Source organism: Sabethes cyaneus, chromosome 3 (genome assembly GCF_943734655.1).
Source record: "Sabethes cyaneus chromosome 3, idSabCyanKW18_F2, whole genome shotgun sequence".
Lineage (NCBI taxonomy): Eukaryota > Metazoa > Arthropoda > Insecta > Diptera > Culicidae > Sabethes > Sabethes cyaneus.
This window is the reverse complement of record NC_071355.1, coordinates 7136654-7162045: the sequence shown is the minus strand read 5'-3', so window position 1 is coordinate 7162045 and position 25392 is coordinate 7136654. Positions and strand designations below refer to the sequence as shown.

Here is a 25392-nt window from a genome sequence, read left to right as displayed (position 1 = left end):
TGTGAGCACACGCACTGCAAGTAACCGACGTCATAGCGACGCCGCGCAGTCCCGCACAACCCCCGACCAGCAAGATGGGTTTTTGCAGCTCTTGTGTTGTCTATTGTCGCAGCGGCTTGGCTCAGGAAAGCGATAGCGTTTAAACACGAATAATCCAACACTTGAGCACTAAGTCCCCTGTCCAATTAGTGAAGTGAGTAGATTGAAACTTGATCTTCACAATGACGTATTTTACACAACACAAAATACCGTATTACATATTAAAAACGAATCACTTTGTCAGATAAATAACATGCCGGCATCATAAATAAACCAATTAAGTTACTGATCTACTGAGTTATACTGTTTGATAACGCGCCGTACAGTATTTCTGGGCAATTTCAGGTGTTTAGCTAGCCTAGAAACAGACCACAAAGGATTTTCCAAATAATTGTGCACAATTTTTTCCTTTCTTTCGGCTTCCATATTGTTTGTTTTCAAAATACAGCCGTTTTGCGGAATGTCAAAAATGCATAAATGAAGCTAACAAAATTTCCGACATGTGGGCTCCAAGAACTTCCAAATCCGCCCACCAAAAGCGCCACAATATGAGCAAAAGTTTGTTCCAATTCTAAATGAAGCAAGCGTTATGTCCATGATTGAACACAATCCGTGGCAAATATCACGGTGTGACTTGTTTCCTCTCCCCAGGCGATACATTTTACGGATTTTAATAGTCACCAATTAGTCATTTCGTCACGTGCTCTCCACCAGTCGTGAACTGCTCGATTATTACCTAAATGTACGTGGACTCCGAACCAAAACCGTCGATTTATGACCATAGCGACAGATTTGGACAACGAAATAATCGTCTCAAAAGAAAACTAGTTTAACGAAAAAATTTACTAGCTGCAGTTGTTGGGAAACGCCTTTTCCGTCTTGAAATGCGATTGTACTACTGCGGAAAATCTGGCGCCAGAGATAAGCTTGTTATTCTCTAATTTTTGAAACATTGAATCAAAGTCACAGTGACCAATCTCTGTTAAGGTACAATAATGAGAGTCACAAAAGAACAGCTTTGCTGCTTCGGTAATTTCAACCCGACCGATCCACGGCCTGCTTAGTCCTGCTTACAAACTCCATGAGGGAAATACACATATTCATCATTTGAAATATGTAAAATCACCACCAAGAAGCAGAAAATAGAAGAGGACTCTATTTGCCCGAGAGTGAGCGAGACAGAGCATCCCACTCATGGAGGAGGGATTAGTATAATAAAAGCTTCTAGTGAACCCCGCAAGCGTCCCATGGACACCACTACTGGTGTCTCCTACAGAGAGGCTGTCCTCTTGGATGAGTATCCCAGCACTGAACTGACCAAGGTTTCAATACCGAATTCCAATAACCAGATACCAATTAATAGCGCTAAAACACCAACGAAATGAGCAGGTTATACCCATTCCCATTCTTTCTTGTTAAGAATCCTCGGACTGGTTAAAGAAGGTGGTTCCCAGTTTACCCTTATGGGAAGGTGTAAGACTCGTTGCTTTGGATGCAAAAAAAAAATATTCTGCGTCCAGGAATTCAACATCCATGCTTTCTTCCAACAAAGTGTGACATTCAAAATGATAATCTCGTTACAGACAAATAGCGAATTCAGCAGCGATCAAATCCGCCTCGAATATATGTGAATTGCTCGCTAACAGTCGATGAAGTTTTTATGCATCAACTCACAATTGGAAATTTTATCACAAACGTTTCGTTTTGGCGAATTGTGCCGAGGAGAGTCAATCCGAGCAACGTCAAATCGCAAGCCAGCGATGGAAGAAAAAACTTGCGAGATCAGTATTAGCGAAGTCAAAGAGAGTCAGAGATCCGCTGGCACTAAATGTCAAACCTTCAAGAACCCCGATAATCAAATCAACCATTGGACCAGTGCTACCATACATTTGGTTCCCCACGATGATGGTCAAAGGGATCCAATAAGAGATTCAGGTAAAGCGAAGACTCTTCGAAGGTGAAATTTCATGGATCCTGTCAGTCTGACGGTGCCAGGGCCAAACGGTACCAAAATAGCGGTTGCTACTAGTAGCCTACGAAACTCCAGTAAGATCCGTTAAAAAAGCGAGTTAACACGAATCCAGCTCCTGTTCTCCCCAGATCCAAAGCGAATTCGGGTACTGGTCCATGAGGCCCACGCTTAATAAGGGGATTGTGCAGTCTCCTTTTCTCCCTCTATGGTTCAATGGTACATTAGTACCAGCGAGCCACATGCCCTGGCGGGTGTTGTGGGTTCGAATCCGGTTATAATTTCTGATTATAGTTTGGTTCGACCTATGCACCTTCTAGTATTGGACAAAAGGTAGGAGTCACACTACTTGTTAAGTGTAGTAGCTGCAAATCTCTCACGCCAATTAGCTTATCCTTAGTGTTGTAGGAAATGGTGGAAAAAGTATTATATGAATATCTAAACACCGGCTTGCATACCAGGTTGGTAAATCTACAATCACAGGTCTCTTTTATCGAAAATAACAGCATTAGGTGCATTTCTCGATATCGAAGGGGCTTTTGCTTTTTATTTATCAATGTTTATCAAATTTTATAAAATTTTCACTAAGAAGAAGAGACTGAGTTGCAGTGTCTACACCTTGAAGAAGAGGAAATCAAATGTAGAGTCTTAGTTAAATATCTTGGAGTAATACTAGGCGCTAAACAATCTTGAAACGCACACTCAGATTCTCAGGCGGCCTAGAATAGTCTATAGTTCTTTGGTATGATAGCCAAATATTAAAAAAGCTATAGCTACTTAAAAGTAGAACAAATTTCAACGATTAGCATGCATGGCAACAGCAGGAGCAATGAAAAGCACACCTTCAAAGGTACTAAAGGCTATGCTCCCCTTGCTAACTCTGAATCAACATGTTCAGTAAGAAGCTAAGAAAAGCGCTCTACTAACACTTAAACGATGAAACAAAAACATTTAACGGGGTACAACTGGGTAACAGGGCAGAAATAGCTGCTCTAATAGAATGCACCGACATCTATCGTAAAAGGAAACACAAACATGCGAATATTTGCGTTTTGAGTGATAACAGAACAGCATTAAAGACCTTAAAATTTTGTGTTCCTCAAAAATTCTCTGCGCTTGCTGCTTATGGCAATTAAGCCAGATAAACTCAAAAAATTTGTGCTGGGTTTCTGATCATTGCGATATAGGGAAGAATAAGCTTGCGGAGATCCTAGCTCGATGTAGTTCTGTAACTCTCCAGTCACTGGTCCAGGACCATTCTGCGGAATCTTTGACTATGTGCTGAAGAGTAAGCTGTAACAATGCAATGGGAAAGCCGTCGTCATAGCAAACTGGAAAGTCGTACAATCGTTAAACCAATCAGAAACATATATAACGCCGTATATTAAAGTCACTCTAAATTTGCTGTGCCTCAATGAGAGTGCACATTTAAGGGTCTTATGACAAGGCAATGTCCGAGCAAATATCATCTTCGAAATCTCCGAATGGGCCTATTAGAGCCTAGGGAGCTCTGCTTTGTGCCGAAAAGCGCTCTACTAGATCTAACGGCATCCCATTTTACATTCTGAAAAAGTACTCGACTGTTCACGCTAAACTTCTCACTTCTATCCAGTCTCAATCCAACCAGAAGCTTAGGTATTTATACAAAGACTTTGACTGTATGGAAGACTGGAATCTTGTCTGCGGTCATTGTACTATTCACTGGTATCGGAGCCGTGATTTGTTGTCTTCAACAACAGATGGTTCAACTATTTTGAAGTTAGCTTGCGTACGGCGATACGAATTGGTACAAATAGCCTAGAACCGACCATACTGGAGAGAAATTCTTGATACAGTAAGAGCCACCCTGGATCTATATTTCACATATTTTGAGCTAAATTATCAATCAAGACACGCCTTTCGGTTTTGATATAATTTCCTTCGATTAGTGCTGGGTTTGCAATAAATTGAAATTTCCAGCTAGTGATGTCACTTGATCTGATTTTTTTCCGCACTAGGATTGCCGCTATGGGAACCTAATTTCCAAAGAAGCTTTTCACTGGGAATTAACCGAGCAAGGGAAGCTATCTTTTTCAGGAGGGTACTTTTTAAGCTAGTGTGCTAGGGAAACCAAATATGAATCGCCCCTTCCAGTCGTTTTTCCATGGCGATATTTAAAACAACTTAGAATAAATTTGGCAAGGCTATAAATGGGTATTTCTGAAATTCTCTTTTCAAATCGCAGTTGTAGCATATAGGCTTTAGGCAATAGACATATCTAAATATCTATTATGTTGGAGGATGTGTAGTTTCGATTATTTTTTAGAAAGAATGAAACAAGTAAGACTAACAATCCTATCCAACACGGATTACGGGGTAAAAATACTGAAATTAAACGTTCCCACCATAACATTAAAAAAAATCGCACTCACCAGTCTTCATATAATTGAACTTTCTACCGTACAGTTCAAGAAATTCCAGCAACAGCACGCCCAGATTGGTGGTCTGGTGCAGATTGGCCCGCGGGTGCAGCTGCAGGAAGCTGATACACATCAAAATCAGCGAGTAGGACGAAATACCACCGGTGAACACCTCGTTCAGATCGCGCTGCAACAGGAACTGTTTCAGTACCAGTACCAGCTTGGCCAGCACCGGGTACTTGCGTTTGAAATCCTTGATCAATTCGGCCGACTGCACGCCGGACTGCATGTTGAACGAGATGTCCACCTTAACCTGCGTCTCCCGGTCGGTCAGCTTGACAATGGGCACCGAAGCCTTGTCCAGCACGCGTACCGACATCGGTTCCGCAATACCGCGATTGATCAGTTCGTTTTCCAGAGTTCGCAACGGCAGCTTATCCCAACGGCCAATTACGACCAGATCTACAAATTAGAAGAATATTACCGTTAGAAATGTTCCGCAATTTATGACAAAACCTTACTTACCTATATCACTCGTTGGAAGGTAGAGCCCGGTACGGAATGAACCAAACATCTCCACCCGGGCCATTGGCCAGAGATTCAGCACGATAGCTTCTATCCGCGCAACCACCTGTACCCTCAGCGCATGCTCCGTCGGGGTCGGTATCATGTGGGCGTAAAATTGTTCAATCTCCTCGTGCAGCCTGCGGCGGAAAAAAAACATCGAATTATAGACATTGAAACGAACACTTGGACACAGCATCTTAATATTTCAAAAACACCACTTGTTGAATGGCGCTGTCGTTTCGATTGCAGGGTTCCCTCGTACAACACACATGTTCAGTCTGACGCAAATTAAACGCAAGTGGGATTTTTTGGCAAATTTTCGACTCCAACAGAGATGAGCCGTGCTCTATAGGAATAGGAAGGTCGTATTGCAAAACACAAACTTTCTCTTTTACGGATCAATTTTTCTCCATCAGCGGTAGGTACCTGGCATCGTTTTCGTTGAAGCTTGTAAATCGCCAAGGAATGCCGGCCAGCACCTGGGCAGCACGCAGGCGACGTGAGTCACACAGCCGTTAATATCACTGCGGTGTCTGTGCGGGATTCTATTTTTGAACAATGAATCGGACTTCACCAAACGGCCGTCCGTCGTCGGTTACCGCTGCCTGCCAGCCAGCATAAACCGTTTCCCATCAGCCGAATCGGTGCCTGGTCGGCGGGTCACACACACGTCACAGTGACCGGCGCGGCGGCACATTGGCGTGCACCAACTCGACAATCTTGGCCATTTAAGGAAATCCATGACGATCCATGGCTTCCAGCAACATTTGCAAAGCGGTGATTTGTGTGCCACCCTTGCCTGGCAGTTACATAAATTATAATTATCAAGTTGTATTGCCGATTCGTTTGCATTAATTGCTGCTGCATATATGCGTCGCCGAGCCGTGCATGAGAGTTCAATGATCTAAAACCGATGAACGAAGCAACGATTTTTTTTGTCAATTCGCGTCACAGAATGCACACACTCTTGGCGGTGCAACAACCATTGCAAACGTCATGTGCCTCAATCGGTTTTGAATGTTATCATAATAGTAAAGTGTAATGACCTAATTGCATCGAAGCCACTGAAAAATTCAAATCAAACAAAATAATAATTGAACGAAATTCCGGAAGATGAGGTTATGTATTCTGCAAATTAATGATTTTTTAACAGAAAATATCTTCTGCGAGTAACAAAATGTGACAACGAGGAAAAACGGAACCAGTTGATCAAAAAAAAATTCAATCGAAAGTTGCACCCCTTGATGTGCATGATAAAATTTTATACCGCAAATCGACCGTTGTCTATAATGAAGCGCCAACAAATCGCGCTTCATTATAGACAATCGATTCGAGCCAAAAAAAAATTGTCGCTTTTCACACTTGACATGTAATTAATCACACAGTTAAATCCACTTAAAATGACAAAGCGTGAATAAAATAACCTGACTGACGTAGCTGTTTGCTTATTCGATTTGAAACCTTTTGTGCCTAACGAGAGAGTGCAAAATCACTGCAAAGAAACGGGAGCAGCGAATGGGAAATTTGGCACAATTAATCTGCGCAGATTATCAGTTGCGAAAACTGTGTTACTTGCCGAAGTAAAAGGAAAAACAATATAGGTAGCATCTGACTGGTCGGGTCTAAATTTTGATGAAAGTAGGAAAGTTTAATCAATTGCAAAATTAGGTTCGTAATCGACTCCGGATTTTCGAAACTAAGATTCTAATTTACGTAAAATTCAAAATGTGATAAGAGATAACTCAAGATAACTGGATGAACAAACCAAAAAAAAGGAAGAGTATAAACACTAATAGCTTTGTCAATTCCTAACAAAGGGTAGGTAATGGAGAAGGCAACTAGGAAAAAGCACCCAATATAGTCCTAGCCATCCCAAACCTCTACCTAGCGCTTCCACGCGCTCGTACCTGGAAATACTCCAATGTGTATAATCAAATAGCCAAGGTCGTGTGCTTTTCAGTTCCTAACCTTACAACTGTAGTTTTAGGCAAATTATTTAAACTAATATTTTTGATATTTCTATTTCTATTTTCCTGATCTAAATGCCATTAGTTTATCCCCGAGGTTCCAGAGTATCACTTAACCTTTATTAGCAAAGATACTCCCAACGACTGTAAATAAATCATTATCTGTGTGGGAAGCGTTTGGTACGGGAGGTCCACGCTTTCTTCCTTCTCCTTGATTTTAAGGAGTTTATTTGAATTACGTATTTCTTGTTCCATTTGATTCTTTGGAATTCTCTCTGCGGTACATACTGCGCCGTTAGCCTGGCCATTGACAAATAAAATGATTGATTCAAGTAATCATCTTATTCATAGGATGGTTTCAAAAATTGCCTGCGTTAGTGCGAGATTATATTAAATTAATAGCTTTGCCAATTCCGAACAAAGTTTGCTAGTTTGCACCCTAATTGATTCATAATAGATGTAACAATTTTGTGGTTTTTATTATAACTAGCAGTTTCAAGATCAAATTTTCCGACCATCTTCTTTGTAATTGACTTATTTTACAGGTAGAGACGACAATTCCAAACACCATATGTTGACTGCAATTTTGATTATTTCCATTTCAGAAGAAAAGGAACAGTTTCCTCGTCCCAACAGGTCATGGAAATGTTTAGACAAAGTTGTTGTCGTCCCACTTTTGTTAATGCTATCAGAGATGGGGTCCTTGACCTCACTCTACACAGCACTTCTATAGCTGAGAAGGTCAAAACTCTTTCAGAAGAGAACAATACAGAATCTCGAAGAAAACTAGCTGATGTTTGTTCAGAGAACATCTGGGTAATTCTCGGAATTTCTGTCATATTAATATACGCACATTAGCTGAGCTGGATTTGCAGCCAATAACCTACAGAGTAGGAATTATTACTGCTTTTATCGCTAACTGTCCGTTATTTACGCGGACAGTCTGCCGTGATGTGCCCTGGTGGAATGAATAGTTCAGCAGCCTTCGTGGGGAGGCTACGTATTCGTTCAACAGGGTTAAAATCACGTCCAATCGGAAGGCCTACAGGGCATCTCTCACCAAATACAGCGCAAAGCTTCGCAAGGCCAAAAGGAAAGATGGTGATCTGTTCATACTTAAGGCAGGTCAAAAAGGATAAAACCATGCCAAAAGTTTTCAGATCAATTATTCTGACATCAACGCTTCTCAAGTTGATGAAAAAATCACGGATAATCATATCCGTAAGCAGTTTTTAAAGAACTCCCCTCTGTATAACAATCAACAACTAACCAACGCGGTAAATCTAGGGAAACAACACTTCACTGCCTTGACGCTGATTGAAAAGTCACTCCAATACCAAGAGAGGGCACTTTGTGCTTTTCTTGACATTGAAGGCGCTCTCGACAACACGTCCTTGGCTTCAATTAATATGGCTTTCCTTAACAAAAAGGAGCTGACCATCCGACAATGAGCTGGATTCTAGCAGGAAAATCACAGCCTCATTGGGAGATACATCGATCACGATCTCAGCGATCAAAGGATGTCCTCAAGGAGGAGTTCTCTTCCCCTTGCTTTGGTCACTGGTGGTCGACGCATTCTTGTACAAGCTATCACAGAAAGGTTATGAGGTCATGGCGTACGCCGACGGCGTAATACTTATTGTCAAAGGTAAATTTTAAGTAGTGCTGTCAAGTCGTATGTAAAAAAAAACTCTGAATACCACTATTTTGTGGTATTTACGAAAATGGTTTAATATAAACGCCACCAAAACAGTCGTGATATCATTACTAGGTGGAGGAGACATACTCTTACTCCCCCTACATTGAAGAAACTGAACTGCTGACTGCTTACCTAGACTATGCTGTCAAGAAAGCAACTTCAGCTATCAGCGAAACAGATAAACAGATTTATTGAAGATCGTGCCCCGCATATTAAAACCTGCATGCTTCATAACACCTTCTAAAGCGGTGTAGAACAGGATACAGGAAATACCATCGCCTTGTCGAAGTTCCCTGCGTGTTTTAAAAACTCGACTCGGACTCCCGCTTTTACGAGATGGATAAGATCGTATCTGACCGGTCGTAGTATATGTGTTAAGGTCGGTACAGAAGAATTGGAATTATTTTGCAATCCGTCGAGAGTTTCTCAAACAAGCAAGTTAGGCACTGATTCTCGACTAATTGAACCCCTTCTTCTTCGAAGTTGCAAATTGCAAGTATTGTTTGTCGCTAAGTTTCAAAGGACAACTCTCCCAGAGACTATAGCTGTGTGTAATTAATGTATAGTTCAATGTATAAAAATGATTTGTAAATTTTATCGCTGTCATCGCATTCATTATGTTAGTTTTTATTATCAGCATTTGTGACTCGAGCAACACGTTCTTGTTCTAGTTTTCATCAAAACCATATTGTGTCGAATAATTTTTTAATTAAATTAATTAACTTTCTTTCTTTTTATCACTTTACTTTTTATTGGGAAGAGCAAATGCTTCGTGAAATATTTTTCACATTAAGCATTTATTTTTTCGAAAAAAAAATGGAATAACAATAACAATTAGCTGTAGGAGAAGATCGCTGCCGTTGTTTCACTCATCACATGCAGCAGAAAAAGCGTCGCTTTTGCAGCGTCGGAAGAAACATCACGCCCACCATTTTCGTAGCAATGCAATTCGGTGCACAAACAATTAAAATTATTAAATTGTGCAGAAAATGCACCTACCTATAAACATCAGCAATTGAAGCAACATAAATAAAACTCTTGGCAAGAGAGCTTCAGAGGACGACGCCGAGGTAGCAGCCATTCATGATGTGCGATGGTCAAAGGCGGGAGAAAAATCGACTGAGGCTGACAACTTCGAAGCAGATCCCGTATCCGTACGTTGGACGAACGGAATTGGAGCGGTTGACGGGGATACTAAAACAGCGGGTATTATGATCAATTGTCGAATGGCAGCTCCAGGCGGAATGTGAAGACGTACCCTAAGACAAAAACAGACCAAAGACAAAAACATTTAGGAAAAGCCGATCTCCAGCACGGTTTTTCTACCGTATATACTAGATGGTAGAGCAACCACTATCTCAAGCATTAAATTTTTACTTGAAAGCGTTTGGTACGAGAGGCCTATCCTTACTTTCTTCCCAATTCAATTTTAAGAGTTTCAGTGAGAGGTATCGGATATCGTAGTGAGAGATATCTGATATCGTTAGTTTTGGCGTAACCCAGGGAGGTAAGCTAGGGCCGCCACTATTTTCGTTGTTAATCAACAAATTGTCGCTTTTCTGTCTGTTAAAGTATTCATGATGACAAGTTTTTTAGAGGCAACCTAATACAAAATTTCATACATTTCTGAAGTGAATGTATTTTATGTACATAACCTAAAACAGCTTTGGTTTGGATATGAAATGGGGAAGGCAAATGAGAAAGCATCCAACATACAACATATGTAGCTCCGGCCATCCTAAGCCCCTACCTAGCGCCTCCACGTGGTCTTACCCGGTAATGCTCTATTGAGTAGGAGCTGCGATGCTGGGCCGGCTGCCTGACCTCAAAAGTGTGGGTTTGGGCTTAATATAAGTTATTTTAATTATTTGTTTCGTTTTAGCTCATGAAACACCTCCTACTGTGCAGTGAAAACTCTGGCCGAAAAAATTTTAAATAATGCTCATGGATACCAGAAGAAAAAATTAAATTAATAATGAAAGCACTTATGGAAACTCAAATGATGCAACTCTATTCCACTCGAAGGACTGCTGGTGAGATTGTTCTATTTTTGGCCCATATATCTTCATATTTTATATATTAATATAACACATATTTTATTATATTGCCATATACTATCATTATAGTAAATGGGAGGGAGCATCAGGGTATCGAATGAATCTAAGACTGGATGAGAGATGTGGTAACCAGCCCAAGTCATATAAGGTCCGAGAGGACTTTGAGGCGCCCTTCTAGCACTGATTTGTGTGCAAGATAAGTTTGCACGGCGAAGTTATGTTTCTAGAAACCGGAGGGCTATGCTGGTCTATGTGGAATCATATAAGCGACTTTGCTTATAGATCCATCCAACCCCTTTTAGTCCTTCACGAACAACAGCATTGACATGAAAGTTGCTGGATAGGTAAATTCGATTATGCAGTAATTGTAATGCTCTCAGTAATGCTCTCCCAGGTTTTGTTACGTCTATCACAAATAGCAAGAGGATTCGTAGGGTACTACGAGCCATATTTTTACTCTCTGACAAATCCTCCAGAAATGTCGGGAGTACAACGTACCTACGCATCATATTTCCGTGGATTTCAGAGCAGCATACGATACAGTCGAGCGCGAACAGCTACGGCAGATAATGCACAAGTAGGTTTCCCGGACTGACGCGGCTGATCAAAGCTAGCCTGCAGCCAGAGATGTTCTAATTGCGTGTTTCAGGGACATTTTCGAGTTCTTTCGAATCGCGCAGAGGGTTGCGGCAAGGAGATGGACTGTCCTGTAAGTTATTCAACGTCGCTATTGAAAATGTGTTCCGGTGAGCGGGCATCGAAACGAGTAGAACAATATTCTGCAAGAGTAGCCAACTCATAGCGTTTGCAGATAACCTCGATACCATTACCTTGGAACCTTGGAACGGCGGAGACAATCTACGCCAAACTAAAAACGGAGGCTAGAAGGATTGGATAACAAATCTATGCGTCGAAAACCAAATATATCGTACGAAGAGGTTCCAGAGGAAACAACGTTTGCCTCCCATGGACAGTGACTATTGACAGCGATGAACTATGAATCACGAGCTATGTACAGGCACTAATGGAAGAAATTCTCAACATACACCTGGCGAAAGTTGAAAGACTACGGTGGGCCGACCACGTCACAAGGATGCCGGGAAACTATGCAGTGAAATTCGTTCTCTTGAAGAACCCCACCGGCACCGGGAATAGAGGGTCCCAACGTGCTAGATGACTCGACCAGGTTGAATCAGATTTGTGTGTGTCGAGACGCTCAACGAATTGGCAAAACGAGTAGCTCAGCACTGAGTACAATGGAGAGGAATTCTTGATACGGCAAGAGCCACTCCGGTTCTCTGCAGGTAGAAATCAGAAGTAAGAGTGTGGCAGCTAAGTTCACCACTAGTTCTTGCAAAAGACAACTCTCCCAGAGGCGATAACGGTGTGGAGTTAATCCACAGTCCTATGTGTAACAATGATTTGTTAGTTTTATCGTTGTAATTGCATTTACTGTATTTAAGGGGAAACCGAAAATGGCTCAAAGATGGCTGGATAAATGGCTACCGTTCGATGCATGGATTGTTTTGTGCCTTAAAAATGCATATGTATTGGCAGAGCATGTAATCAGTGCTCCCAGTGCTGTTAGAATTTCCTAAATCTTGTCATTCCATTTAAAGACCGGGTACATATCAACAAACGCTCAGCACAACATAATTGCTAATGGAAAATAGATTCAACGGATCATATAGATCATTAGGAGTTCATAAACCGTTCATTCTGGAATTGGTTAATAGATATTTGGTTGCGCACATATTTCGTTGCACTAGCGCTTTCCGAAAAAACAGCATCACGGTCTCAAAGTTTCGCCACATCAATGAGCTTTTAAAGAGCTTTCTGCTTTTGCCCCATCGATAAGCTTAGAGAATGTAAACAAACAGCTGACCAGCAATCAAAAACTCGCCTTTAATGCAAACGGATTAATTGGCCATCCTATTGAATGCATAGGATCAATAGGATTGCTGCTGCAAATCTTAGACGAATCTTGATAAAGAAAATAAACCATATTTCGGGATGTTCGTAGTCGATGCGGCTGGCTGCGGATCAGCTGTGTTTATGTTAGCAAGCTCTGCCATTTGACATATATTACCAATACTAATGCAACATTCAAATAAACGTTTCGGGTTTTAACGAACACATGAGATGTACAGTATAGTGTGTGTCGCTCTAACACAATAATGTTAGCCACTTTCGGTATCTCCTTAAGACCACATAATTTAGGTGTTTTAAATAAATAACAATGACAATTAGCGGTAGGAGAGAACCGTTTCTGACTCATGGCATGCAACAGAAAAGTTAGTCGCCTCCCATCACGCCCATCATTTTCGCAGCAATGCGAGACAGCAGCAACCGAGAGACAACGACATTTGCGAGCGGTAGAAAAGTAATGTGGTGCTTTTCAGGACCAATATAAATGTCGTTAAAGAGTGAATTGAATTTTTATTGTTGAGTTGGTCGGTGGTTCATGGATTGTAGATAATATATATGCTTGACCGCATTTCAAGGTCAAGACTAAAAACACGAGGTTGATCTATTTCATAGGAACGGAACCTTTCCCCGAAAACCCGCGCTGAGAATCGCGGCTAACACGCTGACAGATGAACAACGTCACACGCAGTACCTTGTAAGTCACAAGGACCTGCATAGTGTCGTCGTCCTGCCAGTAAAAACAAGTTAATTTAAAACTTCTCGGTCGGTGGTTACTACAGTAGACGGAGTAAGGGGCACAATTTGTGTCTAAAATAACCCAACCAGATACGTCGCTACCCTAATAAGGGGGCTGTGCAGTGTTTCCCCTCCATTCCAAAAAAAATTCCATTACATTCCCCTACCGTCCCTTCATCAATTGTAGCACCACCGTTTCAAAAAAATATTAGTTCAGTTACGATAAGATGGGCGAGAATGGAAGCCATGACTTGCAGGCAATGTTCGAGCTTTGAATGAACCACAGTAGTATTATTCACAAAAATTGGTCGCCTTCAAATTCAAGTTAGAATAAAAGTTGAGGAGTAAGCAATCTAGGCATTTTTGTTATGTGGACTAAAAAGTTTTTTCTCCTGACATTTCTAATGCTTTTTTTACTTCACATGTGCGCACATGTGACATGTGCACATGTGTGAAATAAACCAATTAAGCCAGAAAAAATCGGACCACCATGGATCAAGCCAGTAGAAGAGCTCATCATTTGTAGAGGAACTCCAAAGTTTGCAGCATTAGAAGGATGTCGTAGGAGAAGCTTGAACGGCCCGGTTACACACTGCACGGAAATTAAGTTGCTTATTTTAAGACTTATTTTTGAAGATGAAGGTTAAGTTCAAAGTCAATTAAAAACAGTCAAAACAATCTAGACCAAAGTTCAAAGTCATTAAAAAATAATTAAAAATATGCCATCTATACCAGCCTTAGCACACAACGTTTTCAAAAACACAACTTAATGAAGCGATCTCAAGGAACTTTCAATACGTCTACAAAAAAACAAAGCAGCAAAGGTATCATCTTGTTGTAACAGGTGCCGTTGCGCATAATACATATGAGGGGATATTTACGACAGTCGCCTTCATCACAGCGATAGTGACGATTTTTATAATTCGCAACAAAGCCAGTCAGTGGACAGTGCGTGTAAAATGGAAAAATACCCGACCAATCGAAGGATGGATGGACCTGCACTCTAAAAATCGTCAGGTAAAGTAGCAAATCCCTTACACCATGGTTTCGATTCGACTGCCGGGTGGCGCATAATGTATACGAGCGTATGATGGTAGGTAGGTACATACAATTATTACCACCACAGAGGCAGTTATTTAAAATCTGCGATAATCACCGAACAGAGAACAGCCTTGACAACAAGAACGCGATCCGAATCGGTTTTGGGCTGTGATGATTTTTTCCCCCGTAGTGGTTCGTTGGTTGGGTGTGTGTATTTTTGCTCGGTATCTTAATTCCCGCGCCGCGCAACTACTATACGCAACAAGCAGTAGAACGGATGGATGCCTAGCTGTGCTAGCCGTTGGGTTGATGATTGGATATCGTGTTTGTTTGCTTGTTTTTTTACGGCTCGTTTTCAATGACATCGTCAAACGATTATGTGTAAGAAGAGAGCGCAGATTTTTTTGGTATGACCTATTTGTTAATGCTTCGAATCGACATATCTCGAGTCGTACTATACGCGAGGAAGTGTAGAGAGCGCGCTGTTCAATGACTCAAGTAAAATCGTGGTTATTAATTATTGGATTCGACTCGGGGACTAAAGGTGGACTTGATAATCGTTTTTGTTTCTTTATATATAAAGCAATTAAATATACATTTTCAACTTTTTGATTGTGCATAATTGAAAAAAGTAACAAACCAAATTCAAAGCATTAAAAATGGAATAAAACTTAAAAAATTAAACCATAAAACAGAGTAATTTTGTCTTGAAAGGTGGCCAAAATGGTTTATTGAAGTAAAAACTTAAACAAAAAATAAAATCAGGCCTTTATATCAATAATGTACACATTGGCCGAATTTGTTGGTTTAATTTAAAAGTACTAAACGTTGGTGAGCATTAAGCTGCAGAAACGTGAATGATAAAACGCTCTTACAACCGTTATGCGTACGAGATTGCTGATGACACTGAGACGAGCTGACGATACTGATAACGAGGACTACTACCAAATGATGTTATCACAACAAATAAATTTTTGGTAAATAACTTCGCGTGAAGCGACAATGTAAACTGTCACATGTTTCTATATTAGTAGATCGAAAAATTCCACTAAAAACTACACGTGCAATAGATCAACCGCATGTTTTTGTGTTGACTTGTTAATGAAGTCAGACCGTTATAAAAAATTATTTAAATGTCTTCTAGAGCCGAAGAAAAGTGTACAAGAAAACTGGAGAGTTTCAATGTTTGTGCTTTTTTTTGCACGAAGACAAAACAACTAACGCTACTAGGCCTTGGCTCTGGGAAATTATATGATTAATCGTTTTGATTTTGCACTGCTTTTAATCGTATTGATTACCAAATTCTGTGAACTTTACCAACTAGGAGCTTCTAAAGACTCCGTCTGCTGGCTTCAAACATACTTGAGGAACCATTGAGTCCTGTAATTTCTGCAAAAAGACTGGTGTTCCACAAGGAAGTAATCTAGGATCATTCCCCTTCCTCATCTATTTCAATGACGTGTGCTTTGTAATTCCAACGGGATACAAAAAGCTGTATGCGAATGACAAACATTCTAACTGGTGTCGTATAAATAATCTCTCTATATGTGTCTTCAAATACTTTGTCATCACGTTTATTGAAGCAAATCTCCAATCGAACACGAATATGGAGACGAAAGGGCTTTTCTACAACGTGTAGCTAATGCCAAAGACCTTTGGCTGTGGTGCACCAATTTTAACTCTATTTGTTTCATATTAAAGACGAGAAAATTTCGATCGATTAGTTGAACTTCACTTTTCTATAAGAATAATAGTAGTGTAGATATTTCTGAAATTTGTCCACAACAAATCAAAAACGAACGTATTTTTTTGGAAAAATTTCAAATTGCGCCAAAATTTTGGACAAGATTAAAGCATTTTAAAAATTTTATTTTATGTGGGTCTTAAAGGACGATAAAAAACAAAGAAATCGGGAAATTAATTATAACAATCGGTTGAAAATTGTAGAAGTTATGTCCATTTTACTAAAACAATAATGTTTGCGCATTTGAATATCATGATCATGGCCATGCAAACATCCTCTTACTTGTCCACATACCACAAATACCTCTCTCTCTCCGTCAAAAAAATTGGAAGTGATTCATTGACTTTAACAGTAACAATTGTGAAAATAGTAAAGAACAGCAAGAAAAAAGAGCGTGAAGAAACATGAGTGCAAGTGTGAAAATAATCCACAGAAACGCTGTTACACCTGTGGAAACTATGAAAACTATATTTTTACAACCCCAATCCAGCAGAAAGAAGCGAACATTGAGGAGCTCGAAAGTCCAACAACGAAAGAATACTCGGCGAATCGATTTCACCATTCAGCACCTTGGCAACAACCATGGCTTGCTGGATTTTCCTCTGACCCCCCTAATATCCAGTAGTTTTTGCAAATTACGACAGTCTTCAATGGATCGTACAGCTAGAAATAATTGCAGATCGTCTGCGTACACCAACTTACATCCATCACCCAGGAGTAATGCCACCTCGTTGAAGTACAGCGAGAACAGCAATGGCCCCATAATACTGCCTTGTGGTACAGTCGATTTGTTTGAGAATGGAGTGGAAAGGCATAAATTGAACTGTACACGAAGTGTTCGATCGCATAAATAGGAGCTCAGCCATCGTATAAAATGTTGTGATGCGCCAAGTCAAGAAAGTTTTTGTAAGAGTATTCGATGGTCTATTCGGTCAAACGCAGCTTTTAGGTCGCTGTAAATTACATCAATTTGAGCTTTCTGCTCTAGATGCAAGATGCAAGTCGATGGATGTGAAATCCAGCAGACTAGTGCTAACGCATCGACCTGACATAAATCCGAGTTGGTCAACAGCTACATAGCTTTTCGTATGCGAAAGAACAACAGAGCTTACTATTATTTAGAATATCTCACACGACGCTGAAAGGCTGGTTATGCAGCGATAGTTCCTTATATTGTTTCGGTCACCACTTTTGGAAACCGGAAACATATAAGATTGCTTCCAAATTGCTGGAAATTTTCTTTGCTCAAACGAAGGTTAGTTAAATGCTGTTAACTAGTGTAATTGTTTACCTATATTTGTATCATGTAAAATGTACTATGTATTATGTAAATATGAACGGGAAAAGACAATGGATTTCATGCCGATTTGATGGTTCATTCGTTGCAACTCAAATCGGGTTTTCCCATTTACTTAAATAAGATTCGTGTCAGTTAAAGTTAGAGAAATGAAATAAAAATAGGAAAAATCGAGCTGTTGTTCACCATACTTAACAATTAAAATCAGACACAATGAATCCAACAACAACCACCCAGCTAGTTACGAGGTACGATGCTGGTCGAACAAGCCAGTAAATCGTCTGCGAAGTCTGTCGATGAAGAAGGATCAAGTGTTAATGACATTTATAACCCAAGGCTTTGCTTCGAAGCCAACAAAAACCCTACGATTGAGTGTTCTATTTGGGGAACTTTTGTCTTAAGTTTTGAAAGCCCAAAAGAACCAAATTCAAAATAGAAACACTAGAAATTCGTGAATCATTGAATAAAATATAAAAGGAACTTTAACGCAATTGGCGACAAAATCATAAAATAATAAAATGTTTACGCAAAATCCGGAGTTCAAATAATAATAATCTTTAAAAGTTATAAATTTCCCATTAAGCCTTTTAAGTTAATGATTCACACTTTAATAAATTCCTGAAATTGATCATAAATTTTTTTAATTGGTGGTAAAATATTTTTTAGCTTATTTTTGTGTCGCCTTTTAACATGAAATGATAGTACTTAAATCTCAAAAGTGGTACAAACGTTAATACTTCATCTCTACACCACGACTTTTGTTTCCTTGTCGAGTTGCAAGGTCAAGTAAAATATGTACAAAATGATGAGGAAAAAACTCCTGCAAAATTACCTATAAATACCACGTGGTTGGCAGCCAACAATGAAGGGAAATAATTACGAACAGCTGCTTACCCCCTATAGGAGACTTAAGCGTTCCGGTTGCTGGTCAGGTTACTAGTCTATATTAAGACGCATATAAATACGGGCGCTGATCACAGCTCGAGGTCGAGGTATGGACTCCTATGGAGGTAAACTTCTATCAAATGCGTTACGAACATGGTTGTGATTATTTCATGTTTAAAATGAAACCTTTCAAGTGAGATTCAAATGAAGGTGGTATTTGTTTCATATGACGGTAATTCAAAGCTAGTCGTGAAGTTTGTCCTACAAAATAATATGATCATTTCCCGAATTATAGGTACCTCGCACTGATCACCCGATATTGAATAACGGAAAAATATTTCAGCAATATAAAATGTTTGGCGACAGCAGTGAAACTCGATTCACTAATTGAAAAAGCTTCTCATAATTATCAAGTTTCTTTGTGCATGTGCTAATGATTTTGATCCTTACACGCTGAATAATTTTAAACTATTTTCGAACATCTTAGTAGAACTCACGAATAAACGAGAAAAAATAGGACAAATTCCTTTTAATTGTACTATATTTTAAGCGACCTTCAGAGATACGCGCATTTCGCCTACGACTTGTAGTCTTCTTCAGTGTGTGGCAAGTTTTGGACTGCGACGAGCACAGCAATTTATTAGATTAGCTTTTATACTTCATTTGGGTAACGACTCTGTACAAAGGGAGTATTTTGGGGAGCCCTGTAGCCGCAAGGTTGCCGAGTCTGCCTTGACAAGCGAGTGGTCGTGGGTTCGAATCTTAGTATAATCAGGCCATTCAATGTTAAGTGACTTTAGCATGGGTTTATTCTCAGGCCCCTCAACATCCTTCGTACTGCGTTCTGCATTTACTAACAATGAAAGCCTCTTTCCAGGGCAAGTTATAAGAGTGGTACTTGCTTGAGGTGCGAATGAAGCCTCTTGTTCAAGGGCAAATTATAGTTTGTTCCGCTTTCTGGTTCTAGGAACGAGATTGGTAATGCATAAGCAGTAAGGAACACATACATACACACATACACACTCTCACTCTGTTCTGAATTCTGCTTTACCGACCATGAACCCTTTAGCCGGGGTTGGTTATAGGAATGATACTTGCTCGAGGTGCGAATGAAGCCTCTTGTCCAAGGACAAATTATAACTAGTCTCCGCACTTCCTGGCTCTAGAGCTAGATTGGTTGAAAAGTAGTAAGAAGCATAGAGGGAAAATAGGGTGAAAACACACCGACACTTTAAGCAAGGATAATAAGCGGTTCACTCACTCTATAGCGATACTGCAATAACAACGAAGTGCGGAACAACACCTGGATAACATCACAATAGATCAAAATGCTGGTCGTAGTGATAATATCCACACACAAAAAAACGAAGTATTTTGGGCAATTTTTTCCTTTTTTTTTTCATTAAAGTCACTTTAACAGCTTGGGTCATTCGTGACTTATGCGGGGTTGGGATTTGAACCCGGGTCCTCGGCATGAGAGCCGTGAATGCTATAACCACTACGCCGGGACTGACCCTTAATTTTTTTCCTTACTGGACCATAATGGACTCTGGTACAGTCGGTCTTTGTTGACGCTAGCAGCTTTTTTCGTCTGTAACCAAAACCAGATCCCCGCCAGAACGCTATATTTTCATGGTAAAAATCGCAAGGAGTGCAGACTCAAATCAAGACCACTATCTTGTATCTCATTGAGTTACATAGCATTAAAGTTCATTTAGGCGTTTTGATCATACATTCCGGTTATCTCTGTTATAGTGAATCTAGATTATCACATCAAAAGTGTTTTTCGCAAAAATTATAGAAAATTAGGTTGGTTATTTCCGATATCGCGTCTATATTAGACGCGAGGCGACGCACTTGGACTGCAGCTAGTAGGTCAACAAGTCCATGCCCAATGGCCCAATCTCTGAGCTAACCACTCCAGATATTTGTGCAGTCACAGTAGACCTCGTCGTTGCTGATGTCTACAGACGCTACGTTTACTGTTCTGCAAACTTACTGCATGACCAACCGTCTCCTAGTGATGCTTTCAAAAATGCGATGAAATACTGTTCGAACCGACGAACCATCAATAGACTTAGGTGTGACTGTAGGTAGGTGTCACAATATCTTTAATTGCGGAAGCTTTTGAGATAAGTTATACGCTGAAAGTTATTAAAATGACGACTGAAGGAACACCATAGTTAGGGTGACCATACGTCCTGATTTATCAGGACATGTTCTGTTTTCGCTTGCGCTTCCTGGTGTCCTGATTTACAGTGAAAAATCCTGATTTTAAAAAACAAAATCCTGCTTTACTAAAGTAATTAAAATAAAATGATTTTTAAGTCCTGTTTTCGTATGATATTGTCAGTCCCTTACGAAACAGGTCATCTTGCCTCCATAGATATCTTGATGCTCGATTTTACATATTCAGTTTCGTAATTGTAGCATACTTTCGACTGCCTGACGGAGGTAGACCCGATGGCGAGAAGGAAGCCTTCTAGTTGCAGCTGGAGGTGACGTACATGTTATTCGCCACCGGACATCAGGATTGTCATCGGAGATATAAACGTCCAGGTCGTTAGGGAACATTGGCGTAGCTAAATGGGGGTACCTAGAAGACCAGACCCCTTCCAGAAATTTTCACCATTGGAATTTGAAAACCGGAAAAAATTCAGTGTATATGTTCCCAAATCTACAGTGTGACACATTTTATGCTTGCAGTGGCATATATAATTAATACAATCAAACTAAGACCATATGTGTATGGCATCATGACTTAAACCTTACATGAGGTAGTTTCGTAGTGTCTCGTTCGGTGTGTGCACGTACCAAAGTTTGAGTTACGGTCGTTGATAATAAATAGATTGTTAAACGGTGCTACACACGGCACTATTTTTTGTGACCTCAAACATCATGGCAAAAAGAGGGGATGTGTATACTATACAGTAAAAAGATTAGTCGAGGCGGGATCTGTTGAAAACCGTAAAAAACCGGAAGAAAACGAAGTGTTAAAACTGCAAAGGTCAAAAAGGTTGTTGGAGAATGAATTCGTCGCAGTTGCGACGACCAGTCCGCACGAAAAATGACAGTTCAGCTGAATATCGAAAGGAAAACTCTTCATCGTATTTTGAAAATGGATCTGCATATGAAAGCATTCAAAAAACGTAAAATCCATGGATTATCGGAAGCAACAAAACAAAAACGGCAGGAAAGATGCAAACTGCTGCTCGGTGTTTCAAAAGTGATCTATTCTGATGAGAAGTTGTTTGTTTTTCGAACACCCCATCATGCTCAAAATGATCGGTTGTGGTCGGTTTCGATCATGGACGTGCCAAGGCACAAACGGAATGTACCGCGATACCAAAATTAATCAACGGTTATGGCATGGGGAGGCATTTCAAAGAAAGGGAAACTTCCTCTATTATTTATTGAAAAGGGTGTGAAAGTTAATGCAAAATACTATCTGGAGATTGTCTTCGAACAAAATTTGATACCTTACGTTCGGGGAATGTATGGTAAAAAAGATGGAACTCCAGCCCACTGACATATGATAGGAACAAGGAAAGGAATCTAATCGCAAACGAGCACAAGATGGTCCTCAAGTAGGAGCAGTTCTTCGGTGAAAACCTCAAAGGCGCAGTTGCAAAAGGAGGCGGCACGCAAGTTAACCTGGAAGTGCCCATGAAAGATAGCAATATTCCAGCACCTGATCTCTAAGAAGTCAAACGACAAATCGAGGATCTGCTGAGGACCGTCTACCGGCAGAGCTTTATTATAAATATGTCCGAGAAACGCTGGCAACGGCTCTACACTGGGTATTTCCAAGATTTGCGAGGAGGAGAAGCAACCGATGGAAATGGATGGAAGGAGAGGCATAGCGTTGGTAAAGCTGCCTACAAGGTATTCTCCCAGATCTTGTTACACCGGCCCTAACGGGGCTCGTGCATTTAAACAATATTTTAACCATCCGGCAGATCTAGCAGAAATATTGGGAGTACAATGTGCTCACGAGTCACATCTTTGTTGTTTTTAAAGCAGCATACGATACAGTCGATCGTGACCTCCCATATGGCAGATAATGCAAGAACACGGTTTTCCGCATAAACTGACCGAACTGATAAGCGTTACATTGGATCGAGTGTATGTTTCGTGCGCATCTCGGAAACACTCTTGAACCCCTTCGAGGCGCAACGATGATGGATGAGATGGTGGTGAAGGCGTATGAATCACGAGCTACAGGCGCTGCTTGCACATCTAGTTCCAGTCGGTAGGCTACTGTGGTCCAGACGCGTCATAAGGATGCCGGACAACGCAAATAGATATCTTCAACAAACCCACCGGCACCAGGAACAAAGGGGTTCTATATGCAGGATGGCTCGACTAGGTCGAAAGTGATTTGCGTCTTCTGAGACGACTGGGAAATTATCGACGAGTTGAATGAAGAGGACTGCTTGAAACAGCACGGGTCACTCCGGCTCTATACTGCTGACGACAATGACGACGATGGCGCTTATATAAGTTTCATCGAAGTGATTTTTTTTTTTGGTGGGCACCCCCTAGGCTCCTCCTAGGAAAATTTCTTAACTACGCAAATGGTAGGGAAGCGATGTATCGAGACCGGTTTGTTTTTCTGCCTGAATCGAGCGCCTTCTATACGAGGCTCTACTTTCCTCTGTTGAGCTAGGTGAATCAACACTCGAAGATGAGTAGGACGGGATACGATAAAGCCTTTACCGCGGCGCTCGGAGAAGAAACCTCAAGTGCATGGTATGGTTGGTTTGACGAGGAACGCCTGCATTCGTTGGAGGGAAAAAATACCTTAGCTTAGCTTAGCTAGGATCAGGATTCATCCTGATAAATTCATCGTACAAGCGATGAAAAGGAAAGAGCTTAGAAGAACTTGTGAAAATTTGGCAAAGCATCAACGAGCGCAGAGTAAGTTGATCATGATCCTTGGAAAAAAGCGTCAGGAGCAGGACAGGGATCGTGAATAACTAGAACTATTCTACATTCAGACAATTCCTTCCGACATGCCGGGAGCACAATATGCCCACGTATCATATTTGCGTGGATTTCAAGGAAGCATACGATACAGTTGAGTTATGACAGTTAGTTCACAAGAACGGTTATTCGGACAAACTGTCATTATCAAGGCTGAGTGAAACCTGCTGAGTTACCGTAGAGAGTTCCAGACAGTCTTCGAATGGCAGACTTTTGAGCTGACTATTCGGGAAAATGCAAAAGTTAGCATGTCTATACTTTCTTTTAATGCGGATGTTTGTATCTATAACTGCGCTGTTGCAGCATAACAGCTGTTTGCCAATATCCTACAGTTACAAAGAAATTTTGTTCCAGAATCCATTTATGAATCAGCAGAATAAAAAGTCTCCCAGTTTAGAGTTCAGTAAGATCGTTGCATTAGCCCTGTAATTGCCCTGTAGGCCTCAAATAGCTGACTGCGAAGTCTATCAATAAAAAAGGATCAAGTTTCAAAGATTTTTCTTTCGGTATAAAAAGCGATTGAATTTTCACGAGTGTAAGGAGCATGCTAAACCCATACTGTACGTAATTCATTTACCTTGTAAATAGTTGAAGCTTGTATATTTGTCTCTTCACAAAATATTTTTAGAAGACAATTTTTTAGATTAACCTTCCTAGTGCATTGGGGTCGTTTTCGACCCATCGGCATACTTACAAAGCTTGATACTCAGTAACGGTACGAGCTACAGACTTGAAATTTTCTGACTTTTCCTAACTTTGGAAAATTAGCATTGTGGGGAAGTTTCAGCTTTCAGCGACATCTAGGAGAGCCACAGCAAAAAAAGTTACATATTATGCATTAAGGGTCGAAAACGACCCAAGTTTTGAAATTGCTCTCATTCATCCATTTTCAATCCGAATTTCGTTTTCTTTACCTCGTTTGAAAGATATGGCCAAAAACTAGCACCCAAGGTATGTTGGGGAATATTTGTTGACTGATGGCCACTTCTGCGTCGGTTCCGGATCACCCACTACCAGGTCCCGGGGAACATTTTTATACTTTGAGATAATTCATTTTGCGGCACATCAAATCACATTGGCTTGATAAAATAAGACTAGTGGAAGTACAATGGGGACATTTTGGACCCGAATGGCCACTTCCTCATCGGTTACGGAACATCCGGTACCTGGTTTTTGAGTCCATTTTTGAATTTTAGGGTGATTTCTATTGCGGCACGTCAAATTTCATCTCATTGATAACATAAGACTATTGAAAGTATAATAAACACATGTTGAAGGCAAATGGCCACATCAGCATCGGTCCTGGAACATCCGATACCCGGTTTTTGGGGACATTTTTGTATTTTAGGATAACCCATAATGCGACATATCAAATCACATCGGCTTGATAAAATAAGACTGATGGAAGTAAAACAATGTCATTTAGAAGCCAAATGGCCACTTTACCATCGGTACTGGGTCATCCGGTACCAGTTTCGGGGGACATTTTTGGCTTTTGAGATAATTCACCATGCGGCACCTCAAATCACATCGCGTTGATAAAATAACAACAATGGAAGTATAATGGGGCGTCAGTCGCATATAATCCGGTACCCGGTATTTGTAATGAACCGTAAAACGGGGTAACTCGGGGCAGATGAATTACCCTGTAATTCAAAAATGTCCCCGAAACCCGGATACCGGATAGTCCGGAACCGATGGTGAAATGGTAATTTTGGCTCCAAAATTTTTCCATTGTACTTCCATTAGTGTTATTTCATCAAGCCAATGTGATTTGATGTGGCGCATGATGAATTATCCTATCCAACAATGTTCTCAAACCGTGCACCCGATGTTCCGGAACTGATGATGAAATGGCCATTTGTCTTCAAATGGTCCCCATAGCTCTTGTAACTGTTTTATTTGATCAAGGCGTTGTGATTTGAGGTGCCGCAAGATGAATTATTTCATAATCCAAAAATATCCCGCGGAACCAGGTACCGGATGTTGCGGAACCGATGGTAAAATGGCCATTTGGCTTCTAAATGACCTTATTTTATTTTCATCAGTCTTATTTAATCAAGCCGATGTTATTTGAT

At 40.5% G+C, this 25392-nt stretch overlaps 1 protein-coding gene across 4 annotated transcripts in view; it reads right to left on the bottom strand.

Moving 5' to 3' along the window:
• LOC128744703 (non-canonical poly(A) RNA polymerase protein Trf4-1-like) overlaps positions 1 to 25392 on the bottom strand; it is a 50683-nt gene that overhangs the window by 11286 nt on the left and 14005 nt on the right. For all 4 annotated transcript variants that reach the window (XM_053841882.1, XM_053841883.1, XM_053841885.1 and 1 more), the window contains exons 3-4: positions 4933 to 5111; positions 4420 to 4869 (exon numbers count right to left, since the gene is read on the bottom strand). In XM_053841882.1, the coding sequence (XP_053697857.1) occupies positions 4420 to 4869; positions 4933 to 5111 (629 nt within the window). The remainder of the gene's footprint in view (positions 1 to 4419; positions 4870 to 4932; positions 5112 to 25392) is intronic.